Source organism: Capsicum annuum, chromosome 2 (assembly GCF_002878395.1).
Source record: "Capsicum annuum cultivar UCD-10X-F1 chromosome 2, UCD10Xv1.1, whole genome shotgun sequence".
Lineage (NCBI taxonomy): Eukaryota > Viridiplantae > Streptophyta > Magnoliopsida > Solanales > Solanaceae > Capsicum > Capsicum annuum.
Window position 1 is genome coordinate 153372384 of NC_061112.1, and position 14101 is coordinate 153386484.

Consider the following 14101-nt stretch of genomic DNA (forward strand, 5'->3'; position numbering starts at 1 on the left):
TTTCATTAACGTAAGGCCACATATGTACCTAAAGTATGACAGAAGGTATATACGTACCATTTATCATAATTCAAAGATATATTTGTTCTTTTTTGTGTAAGTTAAAAAAAAAAAAAAGGAAAGAGAAGGGGATATAAAGGTAATTAAAATGAAAACGGAAAAGGGTCAAAAATACCCTTAAACTATGAGAAAAGGTTCATAAATGCCCTCCTTCCATCTTTGGGTCTAAAAATACCCTTAATGTTTGTTTTTAGGCTCAAATATGCCCCCAAGTTAACGGTTAATGGATGAAAACTCAAATTAATATTTTGGCTCTTGTAAAAAGCCACATGTTATTTTCTTATTGGTCATGCATTTTATTTTAATTTTTAAAACCTAATCTGTTGACTATAGGGGATAACAACAAATAAGAAATCAAACAGGAAATTTTGAACCAAAGATTGATGTCTTGGCTCATCATTTTCATTTACATGGAGAGATAAACCTCTTCCACCTTGGGCGTGAGACGCGTCTCTATCGCATGGGGCGCGACCTTGGTGCTCTGAGACAGAGTACTAGAGTTGGGTTGAGTGATTCATCGACGGAACTCTACTTTCATAAACTAAGCAGTTGTTGCATCGGCACACGTCACTGCCCATCAATAACCTGTTCTAGTGATATAACCTTACAGTTTAATGTGACTCTCATCAAAATCCTTCAAGCAGGACCTTACTAAATGAATGAACAAACATCAAGTTATTAAAAGAAGTGAAGTCGAAGCATCCGGTATTTCCTTCCTTTTTTTTGTTTCTTGCTAAGGTATTGTGAAATATAATAGAGTAACTAGAGCCACAATGAGCATCATTGAGGGATGATGTAGTTTGTATCATAGTTTCGACGACATGATGCAGGTGGGCCAGAGAAAGGATACCGAGGTAAGACTGACGATGATGATCTTCCACGTTTATCTCCAGGATGTTGATGTAAATAATTGTGACCAAATAATGCATGAGGAGTAAACATTGGTGGATAATATCTTACATTGTCAGCAGGCAATCTGATGTCGCTCGCATAGTTGGAAGCACTAGCAAACGACCCTCTGCCTGTCAAAGGCAACTCTCTAGGTGTTATCATGGTCCTCGGCAGAGAAAGATACCGGTTTACAAGCAAGGTGGTAGTCTCATCGTAAGAATCTACATTAGTCATTGAACTATGATCGACAGCTGCAGTAATTGTATTGCGACTTTCTACAGCAGGAGCAACAGTAACAGGTTGCCCATGGAAATTCTTGAGGCCCTGATTACGGTATTCCTATTCATTTGGAAAACGAGCATCAGAGCGAACGTGTTCATTCCATGCAAAAGTTGCATCACCCCTTACACTAGCAGGGCACCTCAGTAGCTGCTGCATTGCTTGTTCAGATCCATAATTATCCAATTTCTGGGTAACATGTACAGCAAAAGTAGAGGGGTTTGGATGTGTTGCCTGTTGAAGACCATAACTTCTGTATTCCTTCTAGGTAAGAAAATGTGCATCACGGGCAACCTCTCGAGGCACGACATGGTGGGGTGTGAACTGCTGCCTTCCGTGATCATGCGGTGAGAAATTCCGACCTGCTTTACTACTGCTGTATTGTGCTCTATATGCATGGTCCTTGATAGGTTCATAACCAGATAAGGGTGGTGCTATTAACTGCTGAATAACTGGCGGAGATAAAGGATTCCGTAGTACTGGTTTAAGCGTTGGATCCAGTCATGTTGCAGTTCTAAACAGCTCTGTCAACTTCTCCAACTGTTGTATAGTCAACAGATTAGGTTTTAAAAATTAAAATAAAATATATGACCAATTAGAAAATGATATGTGGCTTTTTACAAGAGTCAAAATATTAACTTAGTTTCCATCCATTGACCGTTAACTTAAGGGCATATTTGAGCCTAAAAACAAACATTAAGGGTGTTTTTAGACCCAAAGACGGACGAAGGATATTTATGAACCCTTTTACCCTTTTCCAAAATGAAAAAGAAGGAGAGGTGCAAGGAAGCTAAACCCAAGTTACTTAGATAATATGGGTTTTTAGTCGGAAATTTAAATCAATCAATCCCATCCCCAGCAGATTCCATTCCTTATTAAGTAGGGAGTATTATTATGTGAAAATTACAAACAATTTACTGTATCTCTAAACTTGTCCCAATTCGACAGACGGCATAATCTTTATCAATCCCTTCACCGCTATCCACTGCTGCTGCATTCCCTCTGGTTTGTTTGTCTTTTTTCCTTCAATTCTAGGGTTGATTTTTTGATACTTTATGCGCTAATTCTTTCTTCCCTTAATTCCAAACTTGCTGAGCCCTAGCAATTGAATTACTCTCGCATGCCTCTTCTGATTTCTTTGTTTTTCCACTTTTCCCTCTTATTACGTCCTTCTTTAAATATAACTAATGCAATCTTTTCTTTGATGCTAACTCCAAACTTTTCTAACACTAGAAGATCCAATCTTTTCTTTACTCCTAAGCCACCATACCACAGCTCTTCTTTTTGAAATTCCGAATGGTAGGATTGGGATGCCTGGTGGTTAATTCCAATTTTTAGAATGGATACAATTGGACATTAAATGGTATTCAGTTTCTGAAAAGACTGGTCTTTTAGTTGTTAACCGTGTATGTAAAATCACGATTCATTACAATTTTGACTTTTCGATGATTTGTTGAAGTGATGGGAGTGAATGTGTGTTAAATTGGCTGTGCTCGAATTTAAAAAAAAAGGTTTGATATATTTGCACTAATTAGCCAGATATGGGCACAATGTGTGTGTTATCTTTTTCTTCTCGGAAAAAAATAAATTGTGTATGGTATCATGGAGTGCGTTGTAATTGCAAGCATGAAATATATCAGGGGTCAAACATTATAATAGTTTTACATCTATGTATCCATTATAAGATCTAAGGAGCTATTCGGTAAATGTATCTGTGTAAGGAGAAATATTCAGCTGCCAGAAATCCTCCCCATCACAGTTGGGAGACACCATTTTCTGATTCTGTTAGTTTTTTAGAATCACTTATTTTTCAGCTGCTATCTCTTTTTTGTCGAAGCTTGTAATTTCCGTCATCTACCAGATGCATTTATTAATAAAATCATAATTTACCTGATAAAAAATGGTCAGGACAGGCTAAACTCTTCATTTTTCACTGCTGCACCCGTGTTGGCACTAGAGGGTGCGGGTGTGGGATTTCGTCAACTGACGTAGGATACTTTGACCAGAGTCAAAATAAAAGATAAAATAGATTGAAGACATGGAAAATGGCATACATTCAATATTATAGTCTTTTTGTCTTCTTTTTAGTTTTTCCTCCTGGTCAATATTCGTTGATTCCTGTTTCAGGCCAAATGTAGAGAAACCGAGAATTTAAGCGGTTGTGTTCTGAGGTAGACAGTAGCAACAATCTGTAAGGAGAGTTGGTGGAAGGCCTTGAAAGACTTCCTTTTTCTATTTTGACGAGAAGAAGCTGGGGTCTGGGGAAGACAACCTTGAAAATCTTTCAAAATTTAGAATATTTTATACATCTTTTATAATTTTGGATTTTTTAGCCTAATCCCAGCCCCCGTGTCCATATCTGGATCCGCACCCCCGAATCTTAAAATTTAGATTTTGCTGAATGTGACTCTCGAATTCGCATCCGTGTCGGATACTCGCACCCCAGTTCGAGCAACTTAGTCCCTACATCAACTAATCTATAAGATTAAGAGAATAGTGTAAACATAGACTACTTATTTGACTTGTGCCGAAACATTCTTGTCCGCTTCTTCAATATGGATCACCCATAAAAAGTGCTTCCTTTTTTTAAGTTTGGCATCATTCTCATGTCTTATCTATGATATTACAGGATTTTCCTACTAAATTATTATCCAGTCTATTGTTTTATCTGCTCTCAGATATATGATAGCGTGCTTATTTAGTTTTGTTTCTCTGGCAGAGTGTGCTCTTCTCTTAAAGGTCTGCTTGCGGCTTACTAGTTGATGAATACTGTGTCCTCAACTATGGGAAGCACATTTAATACACAAATTTTGGTGGATAAGCTGGCAAAGCTCAATAGTTCACAGCAAAGCATTGAAAGTATCCATCAACTTTTACCTGCTAATTAGATAATAATTTGATCTTAATATTTTTCTTTTAAGTAGATAATCTTTTGATCTTATATCCCCTCTATCCAGTTTTCCAGAAACAAATTGGTGGGGCATGGAAATTAACTAATTAACTCCATGTTTGAAAACTAGGGAGAAATAAAGGAAATTTAAACGAATAAGAAATAAGTTATTTTCTTCCCTTTGTTTAATTTGGTGGATAAGAAAAAAGAAGAGGACAAATACTGGACTTTCGTACTCGTGAATTTGAATTTGTGGGTACGGTAGGAAATATTAATTTTTCTCATTTATTTCTTCAACAATTGCCTCTCTACTTCACCTGAGGTAGTGATATGGTTTGCGTACACTCTACCCTCCCCAGACCCCACTATGTGGAAATACACTGGATATGTTGTTATTGTTGTATTTCTTCAACAATTAATTACTTAACAAATGCTTCTGTCAAAGGATTGTAATCCTCAACTCCAACTAGCTTTATCACATTGGTGTATTTTCCACATGAACAAAGCGAAACAAGTTGTGGAAACTTGGGCCCAACAATTCCATTGCTCACCATGTGAGCAGAGATTGGCATTTCTTTACCTTGCAAATGACATTCTGCAAAATAGTAGGAGAAAGGGCTCAGAATTTGTTGGTGAATTTTGGAAGGTTCTTCCAGATGCTCTTCGCGATGTTATTGAAAATGGAAATGAGTTTGGAAGAAACGCTGCATTGCGACTGGTATGTTTCTCTCGCTTCTTATTTTTAGCTCCAAAATGTAGCCATAGGTGGTAAATGAGTTTGATGAGTTTTAGTTCGCCTAGCTGTTGGTGACATTTGGGATACATATTTGTGGATGATTAACCCCCGGGGATTATGGTCAGGGGTAAGAGTGCGTCATGTGTGGATTAGGTGCTCATTACAAATTCAAGAGACAAAAAAATTTGTATTTAAATGGAGTGGTGTGGACCCATTGTGTGCCAGCCAACTTATTCTTTATCCAACAAATTTAATTTAAGAATTTAGAACTTGAAAGGATACAATGTGAGTGGAGTATAAGCAAATTCTGAAAGAATATAGTTATCGAGATGTACAACAGGCACTTCATGGTATGAGTTTTGGGATTGAAGACTTTGGAACAGAGTATGAAGTTTGTGCTGTCTGTGTCACTGTTGAGTTCTGCGAGGGCAAATACTACTGTGTCTGTATGTACCATTGTTGAGTGAATTGCTTGGATCCCTTCTCTAGGTAGAGAAATAGTTAAGACCTCCCTAGTTTATGTTCTGTTTTATCTCAACTTAAATGTCTTAGCTTGCCAAGGGTGTGACCTAGTGGTTCAATGAAGTTAGGTTGAGCACGTAAGTTCTCAGATTCAAGATTCAATTCCCAACAGGGACAAACATTAGGTGATTTCTTCCCATTTGTTCTAGCCTCGGTGGATAGAGTTATCTGGTTCCTGTTGGTGGGAGGTGGCAGGTATCCCGTGGAATTAGTCGAGGTGCGCGCAAGCTGGCTCGGACACCACGGTTATTAAAAAAAAAGAGTGAATTCAAGTCCTTGTAAACTTTTATAAATATATAGACGCTTGAAAATTTCCCTTTATAGATGCGGTGTTATTTTCGGAAGAATCAAAAAGGGAAGGTAAACATTCACTCTGGGATAGAAGAAGTATGGTATTAGTGGATCTACTCAGCCTTTATCTCTGTGACTATTAGGTGGCAATGAGGTCTAGAATATTAAAATTTGTTCTTCTTTGCCCTCCAAATTAATTTCATTCATGAGAATTTTTAAAAAAAGGATACCCTACCTCAGGACTCTTAGCCTTCATTTCCTCTATTTGCCTATATTATCCCTTCTGCATCCCAAAAAAATGTTTTACAGTTAGCTTGAGCTGACATCACATCGGAAAATGGGCATTTGGTCTCTTTATATGGACTTGGGTAATCCTCCTTTCTTAAGGTAGCTTTTGGGCCCAAGATCCATTCGTTTCAACATTGTTGATCAGAATTAGTGTGCTACCACTAGAAGATACTGAACAGTCAGAAAGCTTTCTCTCAAAATTATCCAGTATCCCTTGCGGTATCTCTATCAACTTGTTCTTCACTCCTAGAGGAAGACCTAGATTATGCATCTAATTCCGAATTTCCTGACAAATCTCTTCTTCAAGTTTTAAGATTCCTTAGGATTTCCGTATACATGGTGTTCTGATCAATTAATACATAATGTTCTATCCATGAGCTTTTGTTGTCAAAGAAGTGAGTCCCATGTGTTTATCAAGAGGGGGGTGTATTTAGTTTCGTTATACTGGATTATAAATTTATTGGAGAGAGAAGTGACGATAGTACGACAACACCTAATTAAGGAGAATATAAAAGGTTTATCACTCAAACGATGAATAATCATGAATATTTCACATGATACCCACAACAAAGTAAGAAAATAAATACAAGTCAACGTCTAACTACCTTGCTACTTGAAAGATTGAACCTAAGAGCTTTGAGCCTTGATGCCTCAAGAGTCAAAGATATGCAAGCCCATTATTGAAGTGAAAAGCCTTATTATCCAGTATGCAAGGTATGACATTAAAACACTTCGGCTAACATCCTTAACCAAGTCTCCTATTTATTTTGTGGTTAAGAAGTGCAATCAAGGGGTAAATGTTGGACGGACCTTCATTTTCTACAGATTTAGCTATATGCAACAAAAATAACAACTACTACCTCAATTCCAAGCTAGTAGTGGTCCGCTATATAAATCCTCACTATCCATTTCACTCAATTTGGACCCTTTTCACTCCAATGATCAATAATTTGTTGTACTTTAATGAGTAATCTTTAACCTTTATTGGCATACACACCTCCGAGCAGACTAACTCTTAGCATTCATTAACCTAATGTAAGCTTACCATCTTGACTAGCTTTAATCACAACTAGTTGGTATCACCTATATGGATCTTATGCTTCCATTGTGTTTATTCTTGAAAAGTTATATGGATTTTAATAGATTATAGATATTTTGGGACAACGTCCTTCCCTGTAATTTCAGGTTTATGTATCAACTTTCTATTCTATAAGCTGCCGGTCACGTCTTAGCCACGAATAAATAGGAATATGGTCGATGTTTTCTGTTTCATACGGCATTGTCCTATCATATTTGGAGTCCTGCATGATTTTCCACTAAATTTTACGGGTTCCTTTACTTTTTGAGTAACATTTATAAGAACAGCAGTAGTAGACTCCTACTACTGCTGTAGATCTAACATTGTGGCGCAGTTGCTCCTTTCAAAACAGTTATTGCCGGCAAACATGTGTGGAGTCAAAAGAAACACCTTTTTGTGCTGTTTGATTGTTGGTCAGAGATGACATAACAATTATTAGTAGATTTATCTATTCTAGTGATTCAAGAACTAAAAAGTAATTTTTCCCTGCATTCTTCTCTCTTACCCTTGAAATACATACTTTCAGGATGAAAGTTTCTTCAGGAGAAACAAAAATTCAGTTGTATGGATATTAGTTAGACTATGAATGCCTACCTGGTTTACCACTTATTGAATTGTATCTTGTTCTAGATCATAGATGTTTGATTCCAGCACTTAGCTAAACAACATTTTCTGGGTAATTCTTATTGCATTTTCATCTTCAAGAGCCTACAAGTATATGGACTGACAAGTTCTTGAACTTATGATATGGACTGACAAGAAGTTCTTGAACTTATGATATGGACATGCATATGTAGTCCTATACTATGGTTATACTGATCGCAATTCTTGTAGCTGTGAGTTCTAACTCTGTTTAGCCACTTATGAATTGACCTAGATAGCATGATAACATTGGATACTAAATTGCTAGGATATCATTTCTTTTATCCTGGGTAGAGTTTGTTGATCTTTGTCCAGTCTGATATGGCATTATGGGACTGGCGTGGTGCCCATCTTAATGATCCATTTAATTCTGATGACCACAGATCAGTATTTGGGAGGAGAGAAAAGTCTTTGGTTCTCGAGGGCAGATTCTGAAGGAAGAGTTTGCTGGAAAGCATGTTGGGAATGGAAAACATAGTGGAGGCAAAGTGGTAAGTCTGCCTTTTCATCTTGGTCTTTTGTTCCTGAAGGCTGAATCATTTCTAGCTGTTCATTCTATTTTCTATAAATTTGAAGATGATATTACCTTCTCAATGCACTCTTTGCAGAGAAACTCTACTGGGGATGCCCTTGACAAAATTGTTTCAAGCTATCAGATATTGCATGGTGGTCAAATTGATGAAGATGCGATGTTGGTCAGATGTAAAAATGCCATTAGCTCTGTGGAAAAAATAGATAAGGAGATTGGGAGTGATTTAAATCCAGGTGCCTTTTCTTTCCACTTTTAATGTGTTGGTTTGTCCACTTCATGTTACAGTGGCCCAAAAGAAACATTTTATTCTTTGTGCCATGGTTTCTCTTAGTTGTCAGTCAATAATCTTCCAACTGAATCATACAATTCTGTTTTGTTTAAATGTACAATTAATTTTCTGGGATCAATTACTTGGACATGGAGTTTTTTATTCCTGTAATAAGCATTGTCCAGGTTAGCTTGTGCGTACCTTGACTATTTCATCGGTTACGTGCTACTTCCAACCAATGCAGACACTGGGTAGCTTTGCCCACCAAGGGTTTGGCAGATTGGAAGAAATTACCTAGTATATTTGGCGCCCGCTAGAATTTGAACCTGAGACCTCATGGTTCTCTCCCCACTTCATTGACCACTAGTTCACTCACCCGTGGGTGTTATAAGAGTTTTTGATAGAATAAAACATGATCCTACAGTGCGTATACCCACCCAAATCCAATATTATAATTGATACAAATGTTGCAGGTTCTTTTTCAGTATACTAGTTCTGAGATAAACCTGTGGAATCTGCTGGTTGTATTCTCTTAGTTCTGAGGCAAATCTTGCTTGGGATCTTCACTTTTGGTCCACACCTGTGTCGATACGACGTGGGTGTGGATCCATACCGGATATGGTCAACCAATTTTGGGTACTTTGACCAAATTCAATTGAGAAATTCAGACATAGACAGTGATTTTTGAAATCAAAACAAAAGCTAGGGCGAAATCATAATTTAGGCATATGTTTTTTTAATCGTTAAGATATTTGTATTGAAAAGTCAACAACCAGATGGTGCTTCAAAGATATTTACAGGTTGACATCACAGCTGAATGTGCAATGAAACTCGGTAAAGAGATGCATCTGTACTTGATAATATTGCAGATTCGAACTGGCTCTAGAAAGTTCATGCATTCCTTTGCTTCCAAATAGTCCACCATAATTTTCGCATATTTTATCACTCTTATCTTAGGATATTTGAATTATTTTTAGCCGTACCGCTACACATGTATCCTTACCTGGATTCATACTCCGAATCTTTAAATTTATGTCTTGAAGGATCCGATCTCCAGATCCGCACCCACACCCGAGTCCAAGCAACTTAGAATTGGCCTTGCGTAGTTTGATAATGCTCGCTCTACCCAATTTATGCGTGCTAAACTTGTATGCTCTTCCATTTTATGTTTCTGCTACCTTCCCACAAACTACAAAGATAACCGAGGACCAAATTTTATATCTTCAAATTAGCAATGTAATGCCAGACTGGTTTAGCAGTTACTTTCCATGTTTCCAAAATTCCTATGTCTTCCACTCTCATCCTAATACAATAGTGCATAAACTGTCTCATACTTCCTGGTATGTGATCAAGGTCAAGTAGGAATGTGACTACTAAATGTTGGAAAATACCTGTTATGGATTCCTATGTCAATTGTTTTGCTGGCAGCATCATATATTTATTGCTTATTATGACGAAATATAATTCGAAAAAGAAAAGTGAGTTATCAATTTTAACAAGTTATCAAACACGTGTATCTCTTGAAGTTACTTGTTATGAGGACGATAGTTGTTTAACAATTGCTTAGGGTCATATTATGTATAATCTTAAAACGGGCAGCTCGGTGCATTAAAGCTCCTGCGATGCGTCGGGTCCAGGAAAGGGCCAGTTCACAACGGTCTGTTGTACGCAACCTTACCTTGCATTTCTGCAAGAGGCCGTTTCCATAGCTTGGACCCGTGACCTCCTAGTTGCGTACCTTTTGCCGTCATGTAACCAATTCAATTTCTCTTCAACTTTGGGGAATTAAGGGAACTGTATGTATTTTTATTATAGAGTAGGTCATGAGTGTGCATAGGAGAAATTGTAGGCAAAAATTGTTTTCCTTTCCTCTACGGAGAAACCTTTCTTTGAAGTCATCACCATGAGAGCCATTTATTTTCTTTCTCAGATAGGAGAAATTGTAGGCAAAAATTGTATTCCTTTTCTCTAAAGAGAAACCTTTCTTTGAAGTCACACCATGAGAGCCATTTGTTATCTTTCTCAGTCTTACTTAAGAGAAAAAGAAAAAGTTACCAATTACTTTAGTCAAGTTTTGTTTCTTAGGTATTTGTGTAGTGATTTTTTCTAGTCAGTGAAGCCGGTTTTCATGGCCATGATTTAATGTAACACTTAACCATAGGGCATCATGGTCTTTAACTGTTAATTATCTAATCCATATTATAATACCTTATTTTTCCTCTGTTCCATTGTAGTTTGATTCACTTTTCCTTTGATACTTTGTTATTTGTCACGCTACATTTTTTATCAACCTCCTCCCTTGTCCTTTAGGCCATCTTAATGGATCTGGTATAGCGGATGAGCTCAAGGGGCAGCACTCAATATTGAAGGACTGTGTTGAGCAGCTAACAACTGTTGAAACATCCAGGGCAAACCTCATCTCTCATCTCAGAGAGGTCCTCCAGGAGCAGGTTAGTCATCCCAGTTTGGTGCATTCTTTCCATCTTTCTGTTTGCTTTTTTGCTTTTGCTCCTGATTGAGTGATCCCATTGGTTTCTCCTCAGGAACATAAGCTGGATCAAGTACGCAATCAGATTCAGGTAACATGCTTATTTCTGTTGAAATGATGGTCATTGCTAAATTTGTGATACATCTTTGAGGTATGGCCAGCTGTGTCAGTTTTTGAGTTATGTAATGTTTGTGATGCACCTCCTCTTTGACGTGTTGTGATATTTTTGGTGAAAGTTTGATTGTAATTTGTCATAGATAACATGATATAGGTTTCAAAGAGAGAATCAGAAATAGTCGAGTAGCTGACGAGAGATATACCTCATGCTTGCTTGCAGATTTATTTTCCCTTTCATGTTTGATAAGAAAAAATTGTAGACAAGGGAAATCTTATTGGAACTACCATCTTTCCTATTCAGTAAAGAAGTGACACTTCTCACATTAAGTATTGATATTGCTATCCTGCTACCTTTTCTGGGCTGCACTTGTGCCTAATAAACAGTGTTAGTGACGTTTCATCACTTGGATTTTAGGCTGCTCAGTCCCACGCAGACCAGGTAGGCAGTATTTGCAGACAGTTGCTGAATTTTGATGGCAATGGGCAAATCTTGGCTGACCAGAATCGAAAGGATGCTAGCACCTCCCAAGCTCCACACGCATTCATATCTGGAAATCGCGAACAATCTGCTCCAGTGATGTACACTCGACAGGTATCTTATGAAAAATCTGGCAACCTGGACGAAGATATGAAATCTGCAGCTGCTGCAGTGGCGGCAAAGCTCACTGCATCAACATCTTCAGCCCAGATGCTGACTTATGTCCTCTCATCCTTGGCGTCTGAGGGTGTCATAGGCAATTCAACTAAAGAATCTTCCCACGATAATCAACCGGAGAAAAGGATGAAGCTTGAAAATGACTGCTCTTCTTATGTTCCTCAGAATCCTCAAGAACCCCTCTCATTTTTCCCTCAGCCAAACTCAGTACAGCACAATCTTCCAAGCACTGCTCGAGAATCAACTCCAACTGAACCGCCTCCTCTACCATCATCTCCTCCACCCTTGCCACCCTTGCCTCCTATGCAGCCATATCCAGTACCGCAGTTCATTCAGACATCTGGGCAGTTGCCTAGTTCAGCATATGTTTTCGCAACACCCCAGCAACCTTCAATGTTGCCTGGTTTCCCCCAAGTTGCCCCTCCAGTCAATGGAGTTTCTCCTTTTACATCTCCCGGGACTATTGCTTATCAAGGGTATTCAACTGAGGGTAGTTTATATAGCCAGTCTTCATCCCTGCCGATGGCACCTGTTACCCGTCAGTAGGATTGACAGTTGGTGGTGGTGTCTAGAATGGTTGGATTGGTTTTTTAAGCTATACAATCACACTTAGCTTCTGTCACTTAGCTTTAGGGTTATTGACAGTTTTTATTTAATTTGTCAACTAGTCTCTGATGTACAAGATTAGGCTCTTCCCATTGTAACTATGTAACTTATCGTTTCATTTTGTTTCTAGACTAGATTGGAGGTTGGTGGTGTTGATATATTACTGACCTAGTATTGCACTGGAAAGAAGTGTACTTCGAGTATTTCTGTATCGTCAACTCAACCGCGTTTGGTCTTAGAGAGTTGGTCATTTGATGTCAGAATACTTGATAGTTAACATATTGTAAGCCAAAAAAGAGAATGTTCAACTGCTATTTGCTAATGCTCATGGAAATCAGTGGAGCGTATTCTGGTACCACCCCCAAATCCCACAAAAAATAGGAGAGTGGACTACTGTATATATATTTTGAAGAAGCAAATGGGCAAATGGGACAAACATTGGTGTCCTCGAGGTAAACAAGCAAGGAAGAGGCAAGAGTGATGACCGCACGTGACGATCACAAATAATCAACTTTTAACTAGGCATAGTACATCAACTTTTACGATTTAACTTTAAAATTTCTAATTTATTATTCTTAATGAATTAATTTATAATTACATAAATATCTATGATTTATTTCAGATCATAATTTATTTTTATTTTTTTTTTAAAAAAAACTTTTAAAATTAGTGTTCAGTTAAATAACGTCACATAAATTGAGACTAAGTAAGCGTTTGATCAGAATTATTATTCACAATATTTTGAAATACGTTTTTACATTATTTCGAAATACTTATTTGGCCATGAAAATACAAAACGTATTTTGAAATACATTTTTACAATTTTTGATTTTTTGAATATAATTTTTCCTATCAATTCATAAAAATGCACATCCAAAGTTTACAATATTTTTGAAAATATCATAACCAAACACAATTCAAAAGACATTACCAAATAAAGTGAATAATTTTTTGTTTTGATGGCGAAACGGGTCGTAGAGGAGTAATTGATTATAGAAATGGTGGTGCAGGATGGATGTTAAAGATGAAGGTGTGGGATGAAAGTGAGACAGCTTTAGAGAAACAAAAGCCACATCACATCTCGGGAGAAGGTAAAAGAGACAAAAGGCTCATTAACTTGTGTGGGAACAAAAGCTGATTAAAGCGGCCGTCCTGCTGTTGGTACTAGAAAGAATTCACACACACACACACACACACAACTTACTGCCTTTTCTCAATGTCCTGCATGCATACTCCATACACATACATTACATACATGTTCATCCCAAAAAGGGTCTACTGTGTCATTATCCTATCAGGAAACTATTAGTATTTATTTTGTTCCGAAGAACACGTGTCTGTTTATAGATACAATAATACTCCACTCCACCCAACTCATAAACAAAACAAAATGTCGGATCACCCTGCTATATATATATATTTTTGTCCAAATTAAAACGTTTAAACAAGTACTCCACTATATGTGAATAATAAAGAGTGATCCCAAAAGAGTAAAGTTATGTACTAAACAGCAGCATATCCACATGGTACCCTCTGTCTCAGTATTTCTAGTATAATAATAGACTGTCATGTCCCCTTAACGAAGGAAACCCTACTGAGCAAGGACGGTTCACTTGTTCCTCACATAAGCATGATCGTTCTAATTAATTCTAAGTAACAATGAATAAAACTAGTCTCACATTTCACAACTTCTGAAAAAGCCTGCTCCTTTTGTCGCTCCGCTCTTAGCCATTTCGTACATACTCTACTTCCAATTAA

The 14101-nt window shown here is 37.5% G+C and overlaps 1 protein-coding gene across 2 annotated transcripts; it reads left to right on the forward strand.

Moving 5' to 3' along the window:
• Positions 1–1974: 1974 nt before the first annotated feature.
• On the forward strand, positions 1975–12677 carry LOC107860792. Of its 2 annotated transcripts, none has more exons than XM_016706269.2 (8): positions 1975–2593; positions 3950–4089; positions 4591–4838; positions 8061–8168; positions 8286–8442; positions 10788–10927; positions 11021–11056; positions 11498–12677. In XM_016706269.2, the coding sequence occupies exons 2-8, from the start codon at positions 3993–3995 to the stop codon at positions 12281–12283; spliced, it is 1572 nt and encodes a 523-aa protein (XP_016561755.1). In that variant the 5' UTR covers positions 1975–2593; positions 3950–3992; the 3' UTR covers positions 12284–12677. The 2 variants fall into 2 exon arrangements, with proteins under 2 accessions (XP_016561755.1, XP_016561754.1); XM_016706268.2 differs by having other exon boundaries at positions 1979–2235.
• Positions 12678–14101: the final 1424 nt, after the last annotated feature.